Here is a 24,669-nt window from a genome sequence, read left to right as displayed (position 1 = left end):
TGAACCCGGGTCTCTGGCACTGGAAGGCAGCAACTCTATCACTGTGCCACTCTATCGCGATTGAGAGATACATTTTTTGTTCAGTTGCAAATAACTATTCTGGACTAAGCTGGAGTACAGACAGATGCTCGATGGCTGTGGTAGGGGTTACACCTCCTACAAGGTGAAACTGGGTAGCATAAGTGGCAATGACACATCACTTCTGGATGAGCTCAATGCATTTTATGCATGCTTTGAAAGGAAGAACAATGATACATCTCTACATCAGCATACAGGAGATAGATAGAACACCCTGGTTGAATGCTGCCGCAACACTAACCTCTCACTCAGATGATGTGATAGATAGGAATTCCTTACTCAATAGTGTGATAGATAGGAATTCCTTTTAAGGAGAGAAGAGAATATGCCCCGACTTTCATGCTGCAGGTTGCTGACATTCTACTGCAGGTAATCAATCATAAAAGGTGTAAATTTATTATTTGACTGGTGACAGAGTCATGGGCCAGAGTTTGTTTGCGCTATTAATTATTTAGCACGTAAATATGTATGTTATAGTACATATTATGAAAATGAATGTTATTCATGTTTATTCAAATATTACATGGTGACTACATTTAAATGTTGGTGCCTGTTGATTTTCTCAGAAGGAGAAATCTTTCCTGCGAACAGAGTGAAAAAGTAAACTATATTTTTCATTTTTTTCCTTGTGTATGTTTCCAGGATCCTTTCTCAGGGATTAAAAATGAATATAAAGAGCACCTCAGTGAGGAAGTAAAGAAACAATTACGCCCCTTCTTTGTCCAAGCAAGTGTTGATACTTTCATACTGGAATTGCACGAGTTGCTGACTCTGAAATGTAAAAACGTTCAATCACCAGACTCTTTCAACCCAACTTGGAGGTAAGAGTACTTGTTATATGACACGCTCGCATACAACCACATCCTGCCAAACTCTTGTTTAGTAGGTTCGTTTTTTAATGCCCAGCCTTGCCTCTCTGCTACAGTCCTACAATCCACTCACTTTGTATTTGGTCAATGGACAGATGTGTCGCTGGTTCAGCGAGCATTTACTGTCCATCCCTAACTGACCCTGTGGAGCATCCTGGACCATGATAATATGCCAGATAATGAAAGGTCATGCAACATTAATAGACATCTCGAGAGTAGATGATGGGGCAATTCCCCTTGATGAAGAGGAGTTGCAGTGGGTACATATCAAATAAATGAGAAGAGAAATAACAATGACATGAGCAAATGTTTTTTTTAATGCAGATCGTAGTTTGAGCTTGGAATACATTGAGGGTAAATATGGTGGGCAGGTTTAGTTGTGGCCATCCAGAGAGAAATGAATAAATATATGGTCAAGAGGTAACTTAGAAGGTTGTGGAGAAACGATAGAGGGGTGAAACTCCAAAGTTGTTGATGTAACGAGAGTGGAGGATTTAAGTTATAAGGAGAGGCAGGATGAGACTATGAGGAGGCTAAGGGCAGAGGCAGAGACTATGAGGAGGCTAAGGGGTGATCTCTACAGAAGTTTATTAAATCATGTGGAACAGGGAGAAAGTGAAAGGCCACAGTTTATTTTCCCCTAGTGTCGGCCAGTGTAAAATGAGAGGGCAGAGTTTTAAGGTGAGAGGGGAAAGATTCAAAAGTCATCCCAGGGGCAACATCTTCCACAGAGGGTGGTGTATATAAGGAATGAGGTGGTTGCAATTACAATATTTAAAAGATACTTTGACAGGTACATGAAAGGAAATGTTTGGCGGGATATGGACCAGGCACAGGCAACTGAGACTAGTTTAGTTAGACAACTTGGTCGGCGTGCACAATTTGGGCTAAAATGCCAGTTTCTATGCTTTTTAACTCCATGACTGTGATACAGATGAGGCAAGTTTTTTCTCAGTATCAGGAATCTTCAGAACTCTCTTCCTCAAAGATCAGTGGAAGCAGAATTTCTGGCATGGTCTTGATAATCCAAGTCACAAAAGTTTGAAATGATGATGGAGAGAATGGTTTTAAAAAAGGTTTTGATAATTGATGAGGAGAAAGAAATGAGGATCCTCTGTTTGTATAATGCTTTAGAAAAAATACAACTATGACAATAACTCTGCTTGCTATTCCAGTCTGAAAATGTCGCTAGGATCTTTTATGGATGTGAAGGAAGTGGACAATCTGCCAGAACTTGAAGACATTTTCCCAGAAACAATTTTGATGTCACAGAGTGTGGAAACCTGGAAAGCAGCCGTGGCTTTCAAACGGGAACAGTTACAGTTTACAAGATAAATCTTAAGAGCTAAAAGCTTTGTCTCTCAGTAATGATAGTTTAACTCTACTTTTTTTAAATGGGACCATTTGAAAAAGGGAGGTACTTTCTGGAGACATTGTAATCTACATATCAATGAAGTAATGATTTACAGAGTACTGCCAGATGTAACCTGATTTACCTGGAGGGTTTTAGATGTTTACAGAAAACAAATTATGATAGTTATTGCTTACCTCTGTGCCTTAATGTGCTATATTGATCAACCACTATAGCCCATCAAGAAATTACTTTTTACTCTGCACTGCATAAACATTTTTATAAATATGAATGTTTTTATATATTTTTGATGCCATGATGAAAATAATGCAAAATTTCATCCATTTGTTGCACTGCCTTTCTGCCGACCAAAACAAGCTGCTTAAAAAATCTAAAATGTAATTAATTTGAATAAGACGTGTTTATTTTGTTCACAAAATTTACTGTTTTTCAATGTTTGTGTATCATTTACTTGATGTAAGTTTCAACTGAACTTGAATGTAACCTGAATTAAAAAAATCATACAACATTCAACAGCGGCAAGCTATTTGAAAAGAAGACATTATCAAGTCATAGTGGAAGCATCGTTTGAAAATCGGGAAAATCTGTGATAGAGTGGATAACAGGAGAAACTGTGTACAAGTAGCGATTGTGCAAAAGTGGAGTGAATAATAATTAGTAGGTATGGTAAAGGTATAATTTGGAAATTACCAAAAAAAAGAGGAAATAATAATGATGTAAGGCTGGCATGGCAGATTACTGAAAATTGTTGAATTCAATGTAGCGGCTGGAAAATCTTTACAATGTGCCTGTACGGAAGCAAAGGTGCGGTTCTTTGAAATAAATGTTGATATGGTGTAGGAAGCCAAAAGCAGACAGTCCAGAGGGGGGCTGAAATAGAATGGCAGATGCTGAAAGCTCCGTCATTGGCAGACTGAACAGTCATCTCCTGCAAACTTGTAACTCAACCTGTATGTGGTCTCCCCATGAGAACAATTAAGACCCTCAAAGAGGACATGTTTTAGATATAGAGCCGGTGCATGCCAATGAAGGAAAGAAACATGGAGGGCAAGAGCTTCCTGGAAACCCATTCCTGGAATGTAGCTACAGAAAAGACATGAGGTTCATAATAAGAAAACCAAGCTGAATAAAGAAGGTGCAGAAGAGAATAGTTACAGCACTCTCAGCTAAAATGCCACAAATACGTAACTGTTATGTGTTTACCATATTATGTTTAATTAAGTTGATGAAATTAGTATCTTAAGGGAGTTTTTTTGTTTGAGTTAGGATGAGATATGGCAAGACAGGTCATTGGATGGATTAGTTTAGTATAGAGGTACACCGTGGAAACAGGCCCTTCAGTTCACCATGTCCATGCCGACCAGTGATCACCCTTACACTAGTTCTATCCTACACACTAGGGGCAATTTACAGAAGCTAATTAACCAACAAACTTGCTTGTCTTTGGAATGTGGGAGGAAACAGGAGTATCCAAAGAAAGCCCACGCGGTCACAGGGAGAACATACAAACATCGTGCTGACGGCAGCCGTAGTCAGGATTGAACCTGGGTTTCTGTTGCTGTAAGGCAGCAACTCTACCACTGTGCTACCCCCTGGACATGCTCCTTTACCATGTAGGAGGTAATGGATGTTTCCAATCTATCTTGAAAATCGTGTGCAGTATCACTAGCTACAACTGCTTAAGCTCAAGATTTCAGAGTTGAAACAGTGGTTGGATCTGCTGTGGCACATTCACAAAGCCAAGAACTTAATGGAGAGCAGGTTTAGGAAGTGGTTTTCTTGCTGCTAAGCTGTCATTTTGCCTGTCCACATCTTCCAGAAATCTTGCCTGACCCACTATGTCACTCCAGGACTTTGTGTTTGTTTTTTGTAAACCAGCATATGAAATTCATTGTTTCTCGAATATGACAGAGATGACTGATTCAAGGGGAATTAAAAGGAATAATGTTTCATACAGCATAGAAGCAGGCCCTTTTGTCCAACTTGTCATGCTGACCAAGATGCCCCATCTACACTAGTCCCACCTGACCAACTTACTTTGAAAATAGACTCAAAGTGAAGGATAGATGACGTTTTGAGTCGGGACCCTTCAGTGTGCAGAAGTGTCACCCGAAATGTCACCCTTCCGTTTTCTCCAGAGATGCTGCCTGACCCGCTGAGTTACTCCAACACTTTGTGTCTATCTTTGGTATAAACCAACACGGTGACATCGCGGTAAAGTTGCTGTCTTACAGCACCATAGACCCGGGTTCGATCTTGGCTCCAGATGCTTGTCTTCACAGAGTTTGTACATTCTCCCCATGACCTGGTGGGGACTTTGGTTTCATCCCACACTCCAAACACGTAGGTTAATTGGCTTGGTATAAATGTAAAAATTCATTCAATATTATCCGCCGTGTAGGATAGTGTTACTGAAAGTGGATCACTGGTTGGTGCGGACTCGGTGGGCCGAAATGCCTGTTTCCAGGCTGTATCTCTGAACTAAACTAGCAGTTCCTTGTTTCTACTTGCTTTGAAAATGTTCATTTGATTTTTGTCGTCAATAAGCACACTTTTAATTAAAAGATGTTTAAATATTCTTCATGCCCTTCCACCATTGCATGCCGAGATGCATTGGTTTGCAGTGATTTTTTCAAGGCACAGTTGTAAGGAAAGCATCATATATGTTCATGCATTAAGAGTTGCAACAATCCAACCTCTCTGGTCGGGGTCAAAGATAATCTTTGGTCGGGGTTACGTGGTGGCGCATGCGCGCGGGCGTTGCGGACTTGGGAGAAGCAGGGTCGATGCTGGCGACGCGGGAGGGTGAGGACGGGCGGCAGCAGCTGCGGCAATGGGAGAGGTACAGCCCCCCTCACCCGCTTTCCCTTTCTGCACCACGACAAACGAAGCAAGAGATAGACATAAAAAGCTGGAGTAACTCAGCGGGAGAGGACTCGCCCACATCCACACCGAGCCGCACAGCTCCCAGCAGTGGGCGGTTTGCGCTGTCAGGAGGCGGTGAGCAGGGCCTTCGGTCGCAGCCGCCTCTGGGGCCGCTGGAGGACTGGACTGTGGACTACAAATCCCAGAATGCTGTGCGGCAGGCAGTCCTGCCCAGTCACGTGGCTGGGGCTGGCACTGAGTAACGTAAAGGAGATCATGTGATACTGCAGCATCAGCAGCTCTCCTCTTTTTCAAAAAGGGAAAGCTATGGAGCACCCTACACTGTGTAGGAAGATTAGATTAGATTAGATTATTTAATGACCACACAGTCAAGGTGGTGGAATTTAGGTTCAGTACAGGATGTTACAAGGTAGGCTGATTCCCGTCAAACATAACATAAAACACAACATCATACAATATACATTACATGCATGGGGAGGATATGTGCTGTTGTCATAGTGTGTTCAGAATTCGGATTGCGTGTGGGTAAGAACTGTTTTTAAATCGAGAGTTCTTGGCGGGCAGTGAGCTGTAGCGCCTTCCTGATGGCAGCAGGTGGAAGATGTGGTGAGCTGGGTGGGAGGGATCAGAGATGATTTTCTTCACCCTTGACACGGACCGTTTGTGATGGAGTGATTCTATTGATGGAAGGGGAGTGCTGATGATTTTGGATGCTTTGTTAACTATGCGCTGTAATTTATTACGTGAGTGAGTGTCTAAACTGCTGAACCAGACTGTAATTGATGAAGTGAGCATGCTTTGGATGATGGCTGTGTAGAATCGGATTAGGAGGTGTTTCCTTACTCTAAACTTCTTGAGCTGGCGGAGGAAGAAGAGTCTTTGGTTGGCTTTTTTGTAGATGTGATTTGAATTGATTTTCCATTTGAGGTTATTGCTTATGTGAGTGCCAAGAAATTTGAATGAGTCAGTGGTGGATATGGGTTCGCCTGAGATGAGTAGGGGGGTCTTGGGTTGTGCCTTACGTCTGAGATCAATGATGAGTTTGTGTGTTTTTGATGTGTTGAGTAAGAGGTTATTATCTGTGCACCAAGTGACTGCTTTGTGTGCAGGAACTGCAGATGCTGGTTTACATCTTAGATAGACACAAAATGGAAGGAATACTTTATTGTCACATGTGACTAAGCACAGTGAAATTCTTTGCTTGCATTCTTTTACAATGTATACAAATAGCAGCCACCTACGGCGCTGACAAAGTTACAAAGCAAGCCAGCGCCTTTTGTCCCCCACCCCCCAACAGTTCCCCCACGCCGGGTCCCCATTGTCCTTTGCCTCCCATTGCCCATTGTTCTCCCCCACCTCCCTCACAGCGGTCCCTCCACTATTCTCCCCCCCTACCTCCCTCACAGCGGTCCCTCCACGCCGGGTCCTCCATTGTCCTTTGCCCCCCAACCCCCCATTGTCCATTGTCCTCCCCCCCCACAAACTCCCTCCACGCCAGGTCCTCCATTGTTCTTCCCCTCCGACCTCACGGTGGTCCTGAGTTGCAGCGGACTGAGTCGGGAGAGGAAGACCCAGAGATAAAGAAGGATGAGGATGAAGGAAAATGTAGAATCCTTGATCTAGGTCTCAACCTGAAACATCACCTATTCCTTTTCTCCAGAGATGCTGCCTGACCCTCAGAGTTACTCCAGCATTTTGAGTTTATCCCAGACTACAGCACAGCAACAGCACGTCTATGCTGACCACCTTCCTGGTCTAACTAATCCCAATCTGAAGAAGAGTCCTAACCTGAAATGTCGTCTGCCCATTTGCTCCACAGATGCTGCCTGACCCACTGAGTTCCTCCAACACTTTGTGTTTTACACAAGATTCCAGCATCTGTAGTCTCATATGTTTTTAACTAATCCGAGATCCCATCTGCCTGCACGTGGTCTACTTCCCTCCATTCCCTCTATGCTCTTGTTTTGGGTTTAATGTCTCTTAAACAATGTTATCTTATCTGCTTTTATCACCTTCTCTGAAAGGTTTTGTTGTGTACTAACCAGTCACCGGAAAAACAAAACATGATTACAATTAGGCCATTTGCAGCGTATGGACACATAGGGAATAACATTCAGTTCAGTTTTGTGATACAATGAGGAAACAGGCCCTTCGGCCCACCGAGACCGCGCCGACCACTGATCCCGCACACTAACTCTATCCTACTCACTAGGGACAATTTATAATCTTTACAGAGGATACCTAACTTACGAACCTATAAGTCTTTGGAGGAAAGCAGAGATCCTGGAGGAAACCCACACAGGTCACGGGGAGAACGTACAAGCTCCGTACAGACTGCACCCGTAGTCAGGATTGAACCCGAGTGTCTGGTGCTATGAAGCAGCAGCTCTACCGCTGTGCCACCGTGCACCATTGAAAGAGCAGATTAAAGGATTAGCATGTCAACAGTGCCTGCTGTCACTCCCAGACCAAGTGGACAACTCTGTGCAAGTTTAGTGCAAGATAAAGCCAGTAAAGTCCGATTGAAGATAGTCTGAGGGTCACCAATGAGGTAGATCGTAATTCATGACTGCTCTCTTGTGGTTGGATGAATTAGTTACCTGATATCAGCTGGGATGAAAATGTCCCTGAATCTGGAGGTGTGCATTTTCACACTTAGATACCTTTAGGGAGAGGGGAGAAGAGGGATTGGCCAGGGCACGACTCGTCCTTAATTATGCTGCTGGCCTTGCCGAGGCAGCATGTGGTATAAATGGAGTCAATGGAAGGGAGGTTGGTTTGTGTGATGGTCTGGGCTGCGTCCACAATTCGCTATAATTGCGATCTTGGATGGAGCTCAAGATGGCGCCTGCCTGCGGCGACTTTTGCGAAGCTCCGGAACCTAAAAGGCTTAGATACAACTTCAATCAACTCACCTGGATCAGGAAAACGGCAGAAAACGGTGCAGTTTCAGACAAGCTGCTTGAGCACCTCAAGGCTCTCGCAATTTCGCGAGCTCCCGCAGCTGCGGGAGCCCCGGACTTTAAAATTTCCCACACTGGCTGTAAAACTCCCGACCCGACTGTGGATCACAGGTACTGTACCTTGAAACCCCGAGATGACCTCCAGAGCCGACGGGCTGGATCTTCCAGGATAAATGAAGCTGGAGCTGCAGCTGCCGACTTTGAAGGAGCTGGAGCTGCCGTCTGTGAGGGAATCCCCGTTCCAGCGCAGGTCCGCAGAACCAGCAGGTACAGTAAACACTACCTGGAAACAAAGGGGAAGCCTCCATTGTGTCCGGAAACGTGGCCGACGGGCAGGACTTCAGGTCAGAATGAAGCGCAGGGGACTTCGGCCCCCTCTCCCTACTATACTACTGGCCAATGTACAGTCCCTTGAAAACAAAGTGGAGGACTTAAGGGCAAGGCTGCTTTATCAAAGGGAGCTGAGGGAATGCTCTGTGTTCTGTTTCACAGAGACATGGCTCACCCCCAGCTCCCCAGACTCAGCGGTCCAGCCTAAAGGGTTCTCCATCCACCGTATGGACCGTACGCAGGCATCTGGGAAAGGGAGAGGAGGGGGCGTCTGCCTCATGGTCAACTCTGCGTGGTGCTCAGACGTGGCAGTCCTGTCCAACTCCTGCTCTCCACACCTCGAACATCTGGCGGTGAAGTGCCGTCCCTTCTACCTCCCAAGAGAATTCACCTCCATCATCCTGACCGCGGTCTACATCCCACCCCAGGCAGACGTCCATCTGGCACTGGAGGAGCTGCACGCCGTGGTCAACAAACAACAGACGTCTTACCCCGAGGCATTTACCACCATTGCTGGGGACTTCAATAAGGCAAACCTAAAGAAATCACTCCCTAACTTCCACCAACATGTCTCCTGCTGCACCAGAGGACCAAACACCCTCGACCATTGCTACACCACCATCAAGAATGCCTATCGCTCTATCCCTCACCCTCATTTTGGTAAATCCGACCATACCGCGGTGCTGCTTCTTCCTGCCTACAGGAAGCAATTAAAGAGCGCACCCCCAAAGGTGAGGACAGTACAGAGCTGGTCGGGGGGGGCAGAGGAATAACTCCAGGACTGTTTGGAGTCTGTAGACTGGGAAATGTTCAAGGACTCGGCAACGGACTTGAACGAATACTCCTCAGTCGTTACAGACTTCATTAAGAATTGTGTGGAGGACTGCATCCCCATCAAAACCTTCCGAATGTTTCCCAATCAGAAACCTTGGATGAAGATGTTCGGCAGCTGTGGCGGGGGCTGAATGCAATCACCTCCTACAAGGCGAGACCAGGAGGCAGCTCGAATGTCGGCGAAACATCACTCCCTGACAAGCTCAATACGTTTTACACATGCTTTGATCGGGAGAATACTGATGTGCCTTCCCGAGCCCCCATTCGCTGTGATGGTACAGGTTCATCTTTTATCCGAAATTCCGAAAACCGAAAAGCTCTGAAAACCGAACATTTTTAACTGCCGGGATCGAGGCGCAAACTCGCAACCTTACGGCCACGAGCCGAGCACTCGTGGCCGCAAAATGTTAAAATCTACGCTAAAAATCTTCCATTCCGAAATCCGAAAAATTCCGAAATCCGAAAAGTGTCTGGTCCCAAGGTTTTCGGATAAGAGATTGTGAACCTGTATTTTAGTCTCAGTCACAGAGGCCGACGTCAGGAAATCTTTCAGAGGGGTGAACCCCCGAAAAGCACCTGGACCTGATGGTATACCCGGTCGTGTTCTAAAAACCTGTGCGGACCAACTGGCTGGAGTTTTTACGGACATTTTCAACCTGTCACTACTGAGGTCTGAGGTCCCCACCTGCTTCAAAAGGGCATCAATTATACCAGTGCCCAAGAAGAGTAAGGTGACGTGCTTCAAAGACTACCGACCTGTGGCACTAACGCCTGTGGTGATGAAGTGCTTCGAGAGTTTGGTCATGGCGAAAATCCACTCCTACCTCGACAAAAACCTGGACCCACTGCAGTTTGCTTACCGCCACAACAGATCAACGGTGGATGTGATCTCGCTGGCTATCCACTCCACTCTGGACCACTTGGACAACAAAAACTCATATGTCAGGCTGTTATTCATCGATTACAGCTCGGCATTTAATACTATCATCCCCTCCAAGCTGGTCACCAAACTTGCAGAACTGGGTCTCTGCGCATCCCTCTGCAATTGGATCCTCGACTTCCTCATCCACAGACCACAGTCTGTTCGTATTGGTGGAAATGTGTCAGACTCGATAACAATCAGCACGGGAGCACCTCAAGGCTGCGTGCTCAGCCCCCTGCTGTACTCACTCTATACTCATGACTGCCTAGCCGGTCATAGTGCGAACTCCATCATCAAGTTCGCTGACGACACCACTGTTGTGGGACGTGTCACTGATGGGGATGAGTCCGAGTATAGAAGAGAGATTGAGTAACTGTCCATATGGTGCCAGCACAATAACCTGGCCCTCAACACCAGCAAAACCAAAGAACTGATTGTGGATTTTGGAAGGAGTAGGATGGGGACCCACAGTCCCGTTTATATCAACGGGTCAGTGGTTGAAAGGGTCAAGAGCTTCAAATTCCTGGGCGTGCACATCTCTGAAGATCTTTCCTGGTCCGAGAACACTGATGCAATTATCAAGAAAGCACATCAGCGCCTCTAATTCCTGAGAAGCTTACGGCGAGTCGGTTTGTCAAGGAGGACTCTCTCTAACTTCTACAGGTGCACAGTAGAGAGCATGCTGACCGGTTGCATCGTGGCTTGGTTAGGCAATTTGAGCGCCCTGGAGAGGAAGAATCTACAAAAGTAGTAAACACTGCCCAATCCATCATCGGCTCTGACCTTCCTTCCATCGAGGGGATTTATCGAAGTCGCTGCCTCAAAAAAGCTGGCAGTATCATTAAAGACCCACACCATCCTGGCCACACACTCATCTCCCTGCTACCTTCAGGTAGAAGGTACAGGAGCCTGAAGACTGCAACAACCAGGTTCAGGAACAGCTACTTCCCCACAGCCATCAGGCTATTAAACCTGACTCGGCCAAAACTCTGAACATTAATAACCCATTATTTGCACTTTATCAGTTTATTTATTCATGTGTTTTGTAGTCAATGCCTATTATATTCTGTGTGCTGAAGCAAAGCAAGAATTTCATTGTCCTATCAGGGACACATGACAATAAACTTGAACTTGAACTTGAACAAAACCAAGCTGTGATGCATCCTGATAAAATGCTTTCTATGGCACCTCTGTCGAAGTTGGTGAAAACTGTTGTGGACATGCCGAACTTCCTAAGTCTTGGATCTTTATGTTAATTTGTGCGGTCTCCCCGGCATTCCTGTGGGGGTTTTCCCCCCTGAAATTTGGATTGAAATATTTTGATGTAGCGTGATTGATTCTTCTTTTATTTCGTCCACAAAATATTTTCCTGTTCTCAATACAATACAATACAATTTATTTGTTGTCATTTGAACCCAGAGGTTCAAACAAAATTTGGTTTCTGCAGTCATACAAACAAGAAGAAGAACCAAGACAAAACACAATTTACACAAACATCCATCACAGTGAATCTCCTCCTCACTGTGATGGAAGGCAAAGCCTTATCTCTCCCCTGCACTCCTCGTTCTCCTCCCGATGTCAGAGTCAAAGCCCCCGGCGGGCGATGGTAAATAAGTCCCGCGGCAATTATAAAGCCGCGCCGGGTGATGCAAGACCTTGCTCCGGGTCTTGGTGTTGGAGCCCCCGGCGTGCGCTAACAAGTCCCGCGGCCATTTAAAGCCGCGCCGGGTGATGTAGGGCCACGCTCCAGGCCATCCTCAACCCCGCAACTCGGGCGGGAGAAGTCGCCGTTGCGGAAGCCCCGAAAAGCGGTCTCCCAGCAGGGACCCGCGGGCTCCCGGTGTCACCGTCCACCGGGCCGGCGGTTGGAGCCTACGAATCTCCTGGGTCGGGCCGCAGCAGCTCGCCAGCACAGCTCCTCCCGCTCCAAACTCGGCCAGCTCCGCGATGGTGGGTAAGTCCGCAGCTCCGCGACTGGAGCCCCAGGTCGTTCCGGTTGGAAGCCGCTCCACGGTGCTAGGCCCCAACGACAACGGAGACCCGACAGAGAAAAGGTTGGGTTCTCCGTGCAGAGGAAACATTTTAAAAGTTTCCCCACCCCACCCCCCACCCCCCGCCCCCCACACACTTACCCAGTTTTAAAAATAAAATAAAAACTACATTCAAACGAGACAAAAATAAAAAAAGACAGACGGACTGCAGAGGCCGCTGCGACATGAGTCGCGTCGCCCACCCGGAAGTTTCTCTCAGGAGAAACAATATTCATTTAGTGGTGGAACAGTGGTTAAACTACCAGAGTATTGATATAAGAGGTAGACAAAAGTGCTGGAGAAACTCAGCGGGTGCAGCAGCATCTATGGAGCGAACAAAATAGGCAACGTTTCGGGCCGAAATCCTTGATATAAGAGCTTGAGTAACAATCCAGAAAACTGAATTCAAATTCTACATAAGACTTGTGGAATTTAAATTCAGTAAATAATCTGCAATTTTGGGGAAGAGATAAAATAACTAGTCTTGACCAGAGAAATAAAGTTTGAAAGTTTAAACTTATTTACTAAAATCCTTTTGGGGGAGAAAATCTGCCACCCTTAACCGGTCTGGATTATATATGACTCTAGCCCCACCACATGGTCAATCAACTACTCACAGCACCACATGGTCAATCAACTACTTCCTTCGCTCCATAGATGCTGCAGCACCCGCTGAGTTTCTCCAGCATTTTTGTGTACCAACTACTCACTGAAGTGGCCTTGTGCACCACTCAGCCTTTGGAAGATCAAGAATGAGTCTGGACCTATCTGGCTGTTGGGAAAATCTGACCATGCCAGTGAACCCCAGATCCTAAATAAGTTACCACAACAGAAAGCTTTAGCTCGGCCAAATTTTAATTGGGTTAATAATTGCCACTTGGCAACATGAAATCACACTAGAGTTAAATAACCAGCTCCTTTTAGTATCTAGTTCTCAGTCATAGATTAAGCTAACAAATTAGATGTGGAGGAAGGAACTGCAGATGCTGGTTTACACTGAAGTTTGACACAAAATGCTGGAGTAACTCAGAGGGACAGGCAGCATCGCTGGAGAGAAGGAATGGGTGACGTTTCAGGTCGAGAGGAGACCCTTCTTCAGACTGGAGAAGGGTTTCGACCTGAAACATCACCCATTCCCTCTCCAGAGATGCTGCCTGTCCCGCTGAGTTACTCCAGCATTTTTAGTCTAACAAATTAGATTAGTGGGTATTACAATGAAAAACGAGTTTAAATTTAGGAAAATACTATGGGTTGCCTCTTAAATGCCCTCAGTTAACCTTGCAGAGATCCCTACACAAATGTTTGTGAATTGCTGTGTGAGTAGGGCAACCTGTCACTCGGGAGTTGAGGTCAATTTACTTAAGAGGTCAATATGGGATCCATGTAAAATGCCACAGGTAGGACATTGCTTCTTGATGAGGCAGGGGTGGATAGTATGTTCTTTTTCTGTTGAGCTTTTGTATTCCTACAATCTTACTTAATCCCAGTTGCACTTTCTATATCATGATCATAAGGAATAAGTGTCGAATTAGGCCATTCGGCCCATCAAGTCTACTCCGCCATTCAATCATGGCTGATCTATCTCTCCCTCCTAACCCCATTCTCCTGCCTTCTCCCCATAACCCCTGACACCCGTATTAATCAAGAATCTATCTGCCAAAAATAAGCAGATACGATACTGGCTTTTAAGATGCTTTTGGATAGCCACATGGTATGCAGGGAATGGAGCGATATGCTTCAAGTGCAGGCAGGTGAGTTTAGTTGATCATGTCATCATGTTTGGAACAGATATTATGGGCCGAATGTCCTGTTCCTGTGCTGCACTATTCTATGTTTAAGAAGGAACTGCAGACGCTGCTTTAAACCGAAGATAGACACAAAAAGCTGGAGTAACTGCGAGACAGGCAGCATCTCTGGAGAGAAGGAATGGGTGACGTTTTGGGTTGGGGCCCTTCTTCAGATGTCTAAAGAAGGGTCTCGACCCGAAACGTTACCCATTCCTTCTCTCCAGAGATGCTGCCTGTCCCGCAGAGTTACTCCAGCTTTTTGTGTCTATCTGCACTATTCTATGTTCTATTAAGTCCAGCATTTATTGTCTATCCCAAGAACTGAATGGCTTGTTTGGCTGTTTCAGAGGCAGTTAAAAGTCAACCACAGTTGCTGCATGTGTATTGGTAAAACAAAATGAATGAAGGCTACTTTTCCAAGTGTATAATGAGAATAATTTGTATGATACCTGAGCCTGATTAAAAATGAGCCAAAATTCAAGCATTGTCACAAGGACTTTTCTAGTCAGTGTCAGCAATGTCTCACTATTTTGACTAGTTCTAAATGCTTAATGCTTGATTAAATTAATTATCGTCATTCTAGCTAATGGTCATTGGTAAAACTAACAATTATTTACTGTGTGGCTTTGCTGCTTAAATACTGATTTTGACTTTCTTCTGACAGCCAGCAGGTGGAACTGAAAAAGCAGATGGTTGACCATAATACCGAGGACTGGCAGAGCAATGAAGACTTTGCAGGGTTGGAGCGGGTCGGAGGGGTGGATTTATCCTTCATCAAAGAAGATGAGGTCAATGCTTGTGCTTCATTAGTGGTTCTCAGTTATCCTGATCTCGAGGTAAAATAAAACATTAAACCTGAAAAGATTGTAATTGCTTCAAGTACAAACTTTTGCCAAAACCGGTCCTGTTCACTGTTGTAACAGCGATCTGCGTCACTTCAGGAACCAGATAAATACGGCACTCAAAAAACGCTGCAAATAGACCAAAAGCTGGAGTAACTCAGCTACCGAAGGAAGGGTCTTGACCCGAAGCGTTGCCCATTCCTTCTCTCCAGAGATGCTGCCTGACCCGCTGAGTTACTACAGCTTTTTGTCTATCTTCGGTTTAAACAAGCATCTGTAGTTCCTTCGTGCTCAAAATATGCTGATTGCTTGTGGTGTCTTTACCACGCTCCAGATTATGTGGTAAAAATGGAATGTGACAGAGGTTTAAGGTGAGAGGGGAAATACTTAAGTATAGTCTGAGGGTCAACCTTTTCACTCAGAGCGTGGTGGGTATATGGAACGAGCTACCAGAGGAGGTTGTTGAGGCAGGTCCTATAACAATATTTTAAATACTTTTTTTCACAGCTGCAGGTATAGAGAAATATTTTAACATTGTGAACGTCCCAATGCCCTTCACAAGAGGAGAAGCAGATGGCGAAAATTGATGGGAAGGGTCAGGATAAAGCTGAGAAAGCAAATGGGGAAAGTAAGAAATGACTAACATGAAGAAAAGGAGACACAAGGATCTGCAGATGTTGGAATCTTGAGTAAAATACAAAGTGCTGGAGTAACTCAGAGGATCAGGCAGCATATGTGGAGAACATAAAACCTTTCACCTTAAACCTATGTCACGTTCAATTTTTAACCACTCTTGTGTTTTGGGACACCATAAGCAATCTGGGAACCCCTTCCCAGTTCTCCCACCAGTCATACTGTCTCCGACTACATTCTATCTTTGTCCCGCCCCCTCCCCTGACATCAGTCTGAAGAAGGGTCTCGACCCAAAACGTTGCCCATTCCTTCTCTCCAGAGATGCTGCCTGTCCCACTGAGTTACTCCAGCATTTTGTGTCTACCTTCGATTTAAACCAGCATCTGCAGTTCTTTCTTACCATAAGCAATCAGCGCATTATGAGTGCCTTACTGATCTGGTTCCTCTATGTCGACAGCCTTAGGTGAAGTGAGTACATTTAGATGATCGCACTAATTAAGTGATAGTTTCACCAATGACCGTTAGCTAGAATCATTATCATGCCTCCTTGGTGTGTGGGGTTATGAGTGGTACAATATATGAAGATGTAAAAAGTCCTCCCTGAGTTTTAACAGTTGCACATTGAGCAGAGAAGCTTACATTTGCTTTTTAAACTGTGAAAACGTCCTATACATTGAACTTCCCAGCCGGAATTACAGCATTGGATATATTAACATTTAAATATTGAGCAGCTGAGACATTGATTTAAATGTCCTGCATTGTTTAATTTGTTGCAGCTACCTGTCATTGCTATCTGTTACTGTTAATATTCAGCCCATCAGATTCTTGCTGTGTAAGCAACCAAGATAACAACTAAAACATTTAGATTTACCTATTGACTTTGCAAACTTTCCTTATGGCTTGTCACTTGGAGTAGCAGATTGTCCTAATAAGACAATGAATGTTTCATGTAGAAGCAAGCAACAGCAGATGCTGGTTAATAGACAATGGACATGAAAAGTGTTGGAGCAACTCAGTGGGTCAGGCAGCATATCTGGAGAGCATGGATAGAATACATTTTAGGTCAAGACAGACCCTTCTTCATTTTGAAGGATCTCCTATTCATGTTCTCTTGAAATGCTGCCTGATCTGCTGAGTTCCTCCAGCATGTTGTGTCCTTTAATGAATGTTTTTTATATGAAATATTTAGAGTGATATTTTATCTCTGATAAGATTGAAATCAGTTTGAGCCAGGTTTCTTTACATCCAGAATAGACACAAAGTGCTGGAGTAACTCAGTGGGTCTGGCTGAGGGTCAAGGTCAGCGGGTTGGGATCCTTTTTTCAGACCCGAAATGTCGCCTATCCATGTCATGAGTAAAACACAAAGTGCTGGAGGAACTCAAATGGTCAGGCAGCATCTGTGGAGGATATGGAGCCTCAGTCAGAAGAAGGTCTTGACCTGAAAAGTCGCCTATCCATGTCCTCCAGATATGCTGTCGGACCTGCTGAGTTACTCCAGCACTTTGTGTCATTTTCAGTTCCTTGTGTCTACAACTTTACGTCCAGCATTGTCAATTAAATAATTGTTTAGCATTGTTAACTAAATAATCCTTGAGAAGCCACCAAAATAATGTGCTGAACCTGCTTGCATGGTGGAGAACTGTACGGTACATAAATTATATATGGACAATTAAAGATATCATTCAGTTTTTTCTTGTTGCGTCTCTTCATTACTTTTATCTTGCGTTCTTTTTTTGAAGACATTTCTAACGTTATTATTTCTTGTTGCATCTTCATTCCTTCTATGAAGCCAATAATATATGATGAAAAAGGAGAATTTTATCTATTGGAGATATTTATAAAATTCTAAAGATAATTTTATCCATTAACATATAATTAAAAAAAACATTGTGCTATCGTGTACCGATCTGGCTGTATTTTGGCAACTTCCTCCCGTGTCTTTTGTGCCCTTCTGCTCATAACTGCTTCTCGACGTCTCTTTGCGTTGTTCCTTGACCATCCTGCAACTCGATTGCTCCCATTTCTTTGCATGATGTAAAAAAAGAGAAAGATATTTATCGCAATGTAGATATTCATAAACTTGTAAAGACAATTTTATCTATTGTAGACATTTATAAACTTCTAAAGACAATTATATCTATCAATGCATTAACATATGATTAAAAAAGACATTACGCTATTATGTACCATTTTGGCAGCTTATTCTTGTGTCTCTTGTTCCCTGCGAACTTCCGTAATCTAGTGGCCACTAGGGGGCGCCGCATGAAGGTACCCCCTGCCTACAGTCTGTCTGTTTTTCGATCTTTTTTTAAGTTTTAGTCTGTTTAAAAAGTATGTGTTGGAGTATCTCTTAGTACTTTTATGTGGGGGAGGTGGGTAGGGTAAGGGGTAAACTGATTCCATCGCTTCCTGGCAAAGATGCGACTATCTTACGAGTCGCGTCCTCGCCCCCCTACCACCTTTCCAACAGATCCCACTTCATCTCTCTCCACAACCACACCTCTGCTACAGCCACAGTCACTCAAGGCGTTCCCCAAGGCTCCGTACTCGGCCACCCTCCTCTTCATCATCTACATCCTCCCCCTTGGTCAGATACTCCGCCACTTCAACCTGGACTTCCACTGTTACGCTGATGACACCCAGATCTACCTCGGCACCAAATCCCCCCCCAACCCCCCCCCCCCCCCTCTCCCATATCAACTCCTGTTTGTCAGCTATAAAAACCTGGATGCAACATAACTTCCTCAAACTCAACAGCGATAAGACAGAATTCCTCCTCATAGGCTCCAAAGCCACACTCAGCAAAATCAATAACCCCACTCTCACCATCGACGGCACCACTGTCTCCCCACCTCCCCAGGCCCGCAACCTTGGCGTGATCTTTGATTCCACCCTCTGCCTTAAGCCTCACATCCGCCATGTCATTAAAACCTCCTTCTTTCATCTCCGCAACATCGCCAAACTCAGACCCTCTCTCACACCTCCCGCTGCTGAAAGACTCATCCATGTCTTCATCTCCTCCCGACTGGACTAAAGGGTGACTGAAAACACGCACTTTCACACCCGTTAAAAACCGCGAAAACGGCCTGTTTCTGAGCTGTAAATTACTGTGCCAGTCGGGGTGACCGTGAGGCACAGCTACCTAACTTTACAGTCCAGAAGAAAGATAAAAACTAAGGTAAATTCAAGAGGGAGCTGAAGGTGCAAAAACAGCGGAAGTGCTCAGCGGAAATTTGCCGTGGAGATATAAAGTTCGAAATTATCGGGAATTATCGCGTTTGCTCGCTGCATTTCATCAAAAGTAAGGCATTATTGACTTTTTATCTTTATTCATTTGTTATATGAAAAGTTTTAAAAGTGAAAAATCCGTCAGTAAAATTGCAAAATCGCCCATGGTTCTCAGGTGGGTTTTAACATACAAAATGAAAACGCTTCTGAAGCTCCATTTACCATTTAAATAATCGTAAACTATCAATGCGTTTTGAAATAAATTTTACTCAGATGCAAGCTAAGGAATGGGATACTTGTCAGCTGTTAATTGGACAAAATCAGGACATTTTATTATTTGCCAAAATATATTTCTCAATGTTTCTTGTTTAAAGCCTGCACAATCACCCAAACTACTTATTTATTTATCATCTAATAACAGACAAGCCTGCAGCATGGAATGATGTCAACAATCCTGATTGGGCACCCACTGTGAGCATTGAGAAATATATTTTGGCAAATAATAAAATGTCCCGATTTTGTCCAATGAACAGCTGACAATTATCCCATTCCTTAGCTTGCATCTGAGTAAAATTTATTTCAAAACACATTGATAGTTTACGATTATTTAAATGGTAAATGGAGCTTCAGAAGCGTTTTCATTTTGCATGTTAAAACCCACCTGAGAACCATGGGCGATTTTGCAATTTTACTGACGGATTTTTCACTTTTAAAACTTTTCATATAACAAATGAATAAAGATAAAAAGTCAATAATGCCTTACTTTTGATGAAATGCAGCGAGCAAACACGATAATTCCCGATATTTTCGATCTTTATATCTCCACGGCAAATGTCTGCTGAGCACTTCCGCTGTTTTTGCACCTTCAGCTCCCTCTTGAATTTACCTTAGTTTTTATCTTTCTTCTGGACTGTAAAGTTAGGTAGCTGTGCCTCACGGTCACCCCGACTGGCACAGTAATTTACAGCTCAAAAACAGGCCGTTTTCGCGGTTTTTAACGGGTGTGAAAGTGCGTGTTTTCAGCATCACTAACATGTACCGGAAGTGACGCTGTACCCCAGTTAAATTTTGCGGTCACGTGGGTGAGGATCTACGCTCCAGTGACCTTTCGTGAAATCACCCTATTGCAACTCACTTCTCCTTGGCATCAGCTCCACCTACATCAACCGACTCCAACTGGTCCAGAACGCAGCCGCCCGACTCATCACCCACACCAAATCCTGGCATCACATCACTCCAGTCCTCAAACAACTTCACTGGCTTCCCATCTCCCACCGGATCACCTACAAAATCCTTATCCTCACCTACAAAGCCCTCCACCATCTGGCCCCCCCATATCTCACTGACCTCCTCTCCCCCTACCAACCCTCACGGTCCCTCAGATCCACATCAGCCGGTCTCCTCTCCATCCACAAGTCCAACCTCCGCAGTTTTGGGGACAGAGCCTTCTCCAGGGCAGCTCCCAGGCTCTGGAACTCCCTCCCCCAACTGATCTGCAATTCCGTGTCCCTCACCATCTTCCAGTCCCGCCTCAAGACCCATCTCTTCACCTCTGCCTATCCTTAGCCCCACGTCCCCCTCCCTTTTCATCTGTGCATTAATTGCCTCATATTGTGTTTTGTATTGAATTCTGTCTTTACTTTGTGTACTAGTCATGTGTCTACTATTTATTTCATTCCCCTCACATGTTTTTCCTCTACCTGCTAAATTTTTGTAAGGTGTCCTTGAGACTCTTGAAAGGCGCCCATAAATAAAATGTATTATTATTATTATTACCACCTGGATTGGCGCGGCCTTTCCTGCCGGGGACCGACCAGAGTTTCAGCGAAGGGGCAGCACTGGATTCATCGCGGAGCGGGCGATGCCTCACCTGGGATCGCCGTTTGAAGCTCCGAAGTGTTGGGCTTGCTGCTTCAACATCGTGGACAGTGATGGAAATGGTGGGGGGGGGATACGCAGGGGGACGGCGTTCCCCTACTTTTCAGCAAAGATTATAGAGGAGCTCTGCTATAAGATCTTTGCTTTTCAGTTTCCAGCAAAGACCCTAGAGCGGAGCTACCATGACCAGTTACTGAGCGATTTCACCCTCCTCCCGCCTTTACTACAAACAAATAAACACTTTCAGTTCCCCGGACGGGTGGAGGGGGGGACCCGAATGCTGCAAAAAACGTAATCTTTTTTTTTTGTGTGTTTTAAAACATTGCGGGACCAGTGTTTGTTTTTAGAAAGAAGGTCGACACAAAATGCTGGAGTTATTCAGCGGGACAGACAACATCTCTGGAGAGAAGGAATGGGTGGCGTTTCGGGCCTAGACCCTTCTTCAATTGTCGGGATCTCTCTCTCTCTCTCTCTCATACACATCCTGTGCGTGAATTCGCAGCTTTATCCTGCGCTACTTAAACCAAGGGTGAGCGAACGCGTGGACAGACGGACGAAAGCAACGATCATAGAGCAGAATAGATGACATTTCGGGTCGAGACCCTTCTTCAGACTGAGTCAGGGGAAAGAGGAACAGATATAGACGGTACTAATGACAAATGAATGGAAGATAAGCCTATATCTCTCGCTTCCCTTTCCCTTGACTGTCAGTCTGAAGAAGGGTCTCGACCCGAAATGTCACCTATTCCGCTCTATGATCGTTGCTTTCGTCCGTCTGTCTGCGTTCGCTCGCTCTTGGTGCCGGCGCTTCTCCTCAGACTCCACCAAACACACACACACAGCATGTCCGGCAGATCGGTGCAGGCCGCGACCAGGAGCAGGGCGAAGGATGACATCAAACAGGTCATGGCAGCTATCGAAAAAGTACGGAAATGGTAAGGGGGAAATTTATAAAAAAAACACCCGAAGGAAATATATGTTTAACAAAAAAAGGCGGCCAGCGATCGCTCTGTGTCCGTGTCGGATGGAGGTGGGGGGGAGGGGGGGGGATGGAGGTGGGGGGGAGGGGGGAGAGATGGCTTGATGGGTGCAGGATTTTCTGGAGCTCCTTCCAAATGGCAATATTTTGTATGTTCAAAGTTAATAATGAAGACTAGGCAGGAATATCAAAATGATCACCTGCAGCTGAGAAACAAAAAGATGATTTGTGCATGAAGAAGCCATGACCAAAGCAAAGATACTAGAGCGGAGACGGAAGCAGGTTACGGAAATGGTGCTGAAGTTTACCCATGACCTTACTACGGCTTTTTCGTCGAGTGGACTATCTTGCTCCGCGAAAGGATCTTTGGTTTCCAGTCTACATGAGATGGAGAGTGTGGAGGAAAGTGGCGCTGTAAGGGCAGTCCACGTCTTTCACCAGCTCATTGGAACTTTTCCAATTCCATAATGACTGTCTAAGAACTTAGCCCTCATCAGACCTGGCGTCTCTCCACCGTAAATAGAGTTCACCTCCTGGACGCTCAACTCGTAGACCACCCGCTCCTTCCTGAAGCGGATATCAAACAGCTGTAATCTGCTGGCGGGACTGTGGCGGAACGCGAACTCCCAGTCAAAGTAGCGAACGTGGTTGTTTACAATGTGGTATCTTGGTCCACGTGGCTCGAACTGGAGGGGGCCGTAGGTTTGAAACTTCTGGCGATGTCTCAGCAAGGCGTAGTTGGGATCCGAATCCATCCTTTGGATCTCTCTCGCTCTCTTTCACCCTCTCGCCTCGGCATTCCCGGAATCATTTGCCGTTTTGCAGGGCGACTGCATCTGCGGTTCCTTCTTGTTGTGGGGGGGGGGGGGGGGGGGGGGACGGACTCTGCCCCGTGACGGCTCCTGGTCCATTCCCTCTGCGGGTGCCGCCTTGCCCGCTGAGTTCCTCCAGCACTGTGTTTTTTGTTTGGCTCTGGAGTTGAAGGTGGACACAGGGGGACTGGGGTGGCTCAGCGGGATGGGCGGCGGCTCTGGGGAGTGGGTGGCGTTTCGGGTCGAGACCCTTCTGCAGACAATCACAAGTACTCTCACCGACGAGAGTTCAGTTCAGTCTGAAGAAGGGTCTTCTCTCCACAGTCGCTGCCTGTCCCGCAGAGTTACTCCAGATTTATGTCTACCTTCAGTTTGAAGAATTAAATAAAAAACACACCAGAGTGCTGGAGGATCTCAGCGGGTTAGGCAGCATCTGTGGAGGGAATGGATTAAGTTGTTTCGGGCCAGTGTTCTTCTTCAATAGGAAGGAACTGCAGATCAAAGATACTAGAGCGGATACTAGTATATTTGCTGCAGATCAGGCATGATATTCTTCCGATTTAAATCGGAATTCCGATTTTATTGTTTTCCTATTTGTCAATTTTTTGTGTCCGATTATTTGGCGGCCAATCAACCGCTGTCTCTCAGGGGGGCTGCGTCCAATCACTGACCAGCTTCCCTAAAAATTCCCATCCAATCAACAAATCTATCTCCTCCGTCCAATCAGCCGCAATCTCCAAGGGCATTGTGTCCAATCACATAATGCACTGGTCATTCGGTGGCCAATCAGACACAGTCTCCGAGGGGCCTTGTGATCAATCACCGACCTGCTTCCCTCACCGAAGCAGATGATGGCTGCAGCCAACACAGAGTGAGTGAGAGAGAGAGAGAGAGAGAGAGAGAGAGAGAGAGAGAGAGAGAGAGAGAGAGAGAGAGATGCAAGAAAGCAGCTATGACATATAATACACAATAAACTATATTATAAATACATAATAAACAAGTTATGCATTCTTGTACTCTTACATGGGTATGACCGCACATAAAATAAATCCCCCCCCCCTTCCTTCCTAACCTCAGCCTCACGGACCTTAGAGTACCCCTAGTTCCTAAAACCCATTTTCATCACTGATCGTGGAGCTGTGGTTGCGGAGCTTCCAGCCGCAGGCGGCGCTGACATCAACATCGCGGAGTCCTTGGATCCCTTTGCCGAGGGCCGCCAGCGTGAATCTCCGCCCAGCTCGGCCTGTGATCTTCGGGAGCTGCGGTCTCCGGTAAGAAGTGGCCGATTTGGAAGTCCAAGCCGCTGAGGATGTTCTTCCGTTCCGACCTCGGAGTTCAATCATCCCGGCGAGTGGGCCTGAAACATCGGGCCGCCCGTAGCGGCGACTGCGGGGGAACTGGGAGGCCCCGACCACGGGTGAACATCAAAGATGAGGATGACTGAACTTTGGTGCCTTCCCTCACAGGGGAAAACTTTGATTCCGCGGTGTGGGGATGATTTTATCTTAAAGTCTATCGTGTGTTGTGCTCTTTTTTTTTATTCGTATGGCTGTATGGTGACCCCAAATTTCACTGTACCAATTGGTGCATGCGACAATAAATGTCTCTTGTCTCTTATTTTTCGGAGATCCTCAAGAGGTCAGTCCTTTCTTGTTGTGTCTCTTGTTCCCTTCTGCTCCTTACTGCTTCTCAACGTCACTTTGCGCTGTTCCTTGACCATCCTGCAACTCGTTTGCTCCTGCTTCTTAGCATGATTTAAAAAATACATATTTATTACAATGTAGGCATTTATAAACTTCCAATTGACAATTTTATCTATATAATCCATTAACATACGAATAAAAAAAACATTATGATATCGTATACCGATTTAGGTGTTTTCTGGCAACTTCTTGTTTTGTCTCATGTTCCCTGCTGTCCTTGCTTTATTTCTTGCAGATCCCCAAGACGTTCAGTCTAAATATCTGGGATCCAGAAATGAGGTGACAGCTTGGCAGCTCTAGACAAAAAGGCAGCATTTGAACAGCATGATATTAAGGCATTCTGATAAAACAAGTAAATATGTATCAAGGATTAAAAAAAACTGCACTTGCCCCAAATATTTTCAAATACTGACCTTTCTTCCATCTTAAGATCCGAAGTTGATATTCACTGATGGTTACAGAATTTTCAATTCCAATGCCATTACCAGTACCAAATCTTGTGGTTGTATATCTTGCAGCAA

The 24,669-nt window shown here is 45.3% G+C and overlaps 1 protein-coding gene and 1 long non-coding RNA gene across 2 annotated transcripts in view; both read left to right on the top strand.

The window, feature by feature from the left end:
• LOC116987736 (E3 ubiquitin-protein ligase rnf213-alpha-like) overlaps window positions 1-2,334 on the top strand; it is a 138,424-nt gene extending 136,090 nt beyond the window's left edge. Inside the window, exons 65-66 of the mRNA XM_033043967.1 lie at window positions 721-899; window positions 2,123-2,334. Of these exons, the coding sequence (XP_032899858.1) occupies window positions 721-899; window positions 2,123-2,282 (339 nt within the window). The 3' untranslated portion in view covers window positions 2,283-2,334. The remainder of the gene's footprint in view (window positions 1-720; window positions 900-2,122) is intronic.
• Window positions 2,335-5,153: 2,819 nt separating this feature from the next.
• LOC116987922 lies at window positions 5,154-15,637 on the top strand. Its single transcript, XR_004415827.1, has 3 exons — window positions 5,154-5,319; window positions 14,736-14,907; window positions 15,421-15,637. It is a non-coding gene; the product is annotated as an uncharacterized LOC116987922 (long non-coding RNA).
• The last annotated feature ends 9,032 nt before the right edge of the window (window positions 15,638-24,669 follow it).

Source organism: Amblyraja radiata, chromosome 26 (assembly GCF_010909765.2).
Source record: "Amblyraja radiata isolate CabotCenter1 chromosome 26, sAmbRad1.1.pri, whole genome shotgun sequence".
In the NCBI taxonomy this organism is placed as follows: Eukaryota; Metazoa; Chordata; class Chondrichthyes; order Rajiformes; family Rajidae; genus Amblyraja; species Amblyraja radiata.
Note: the sequence above shows the minus strand (reverse complement) of the source record. Positions and strands in the feature narration are given on the sequence as shown.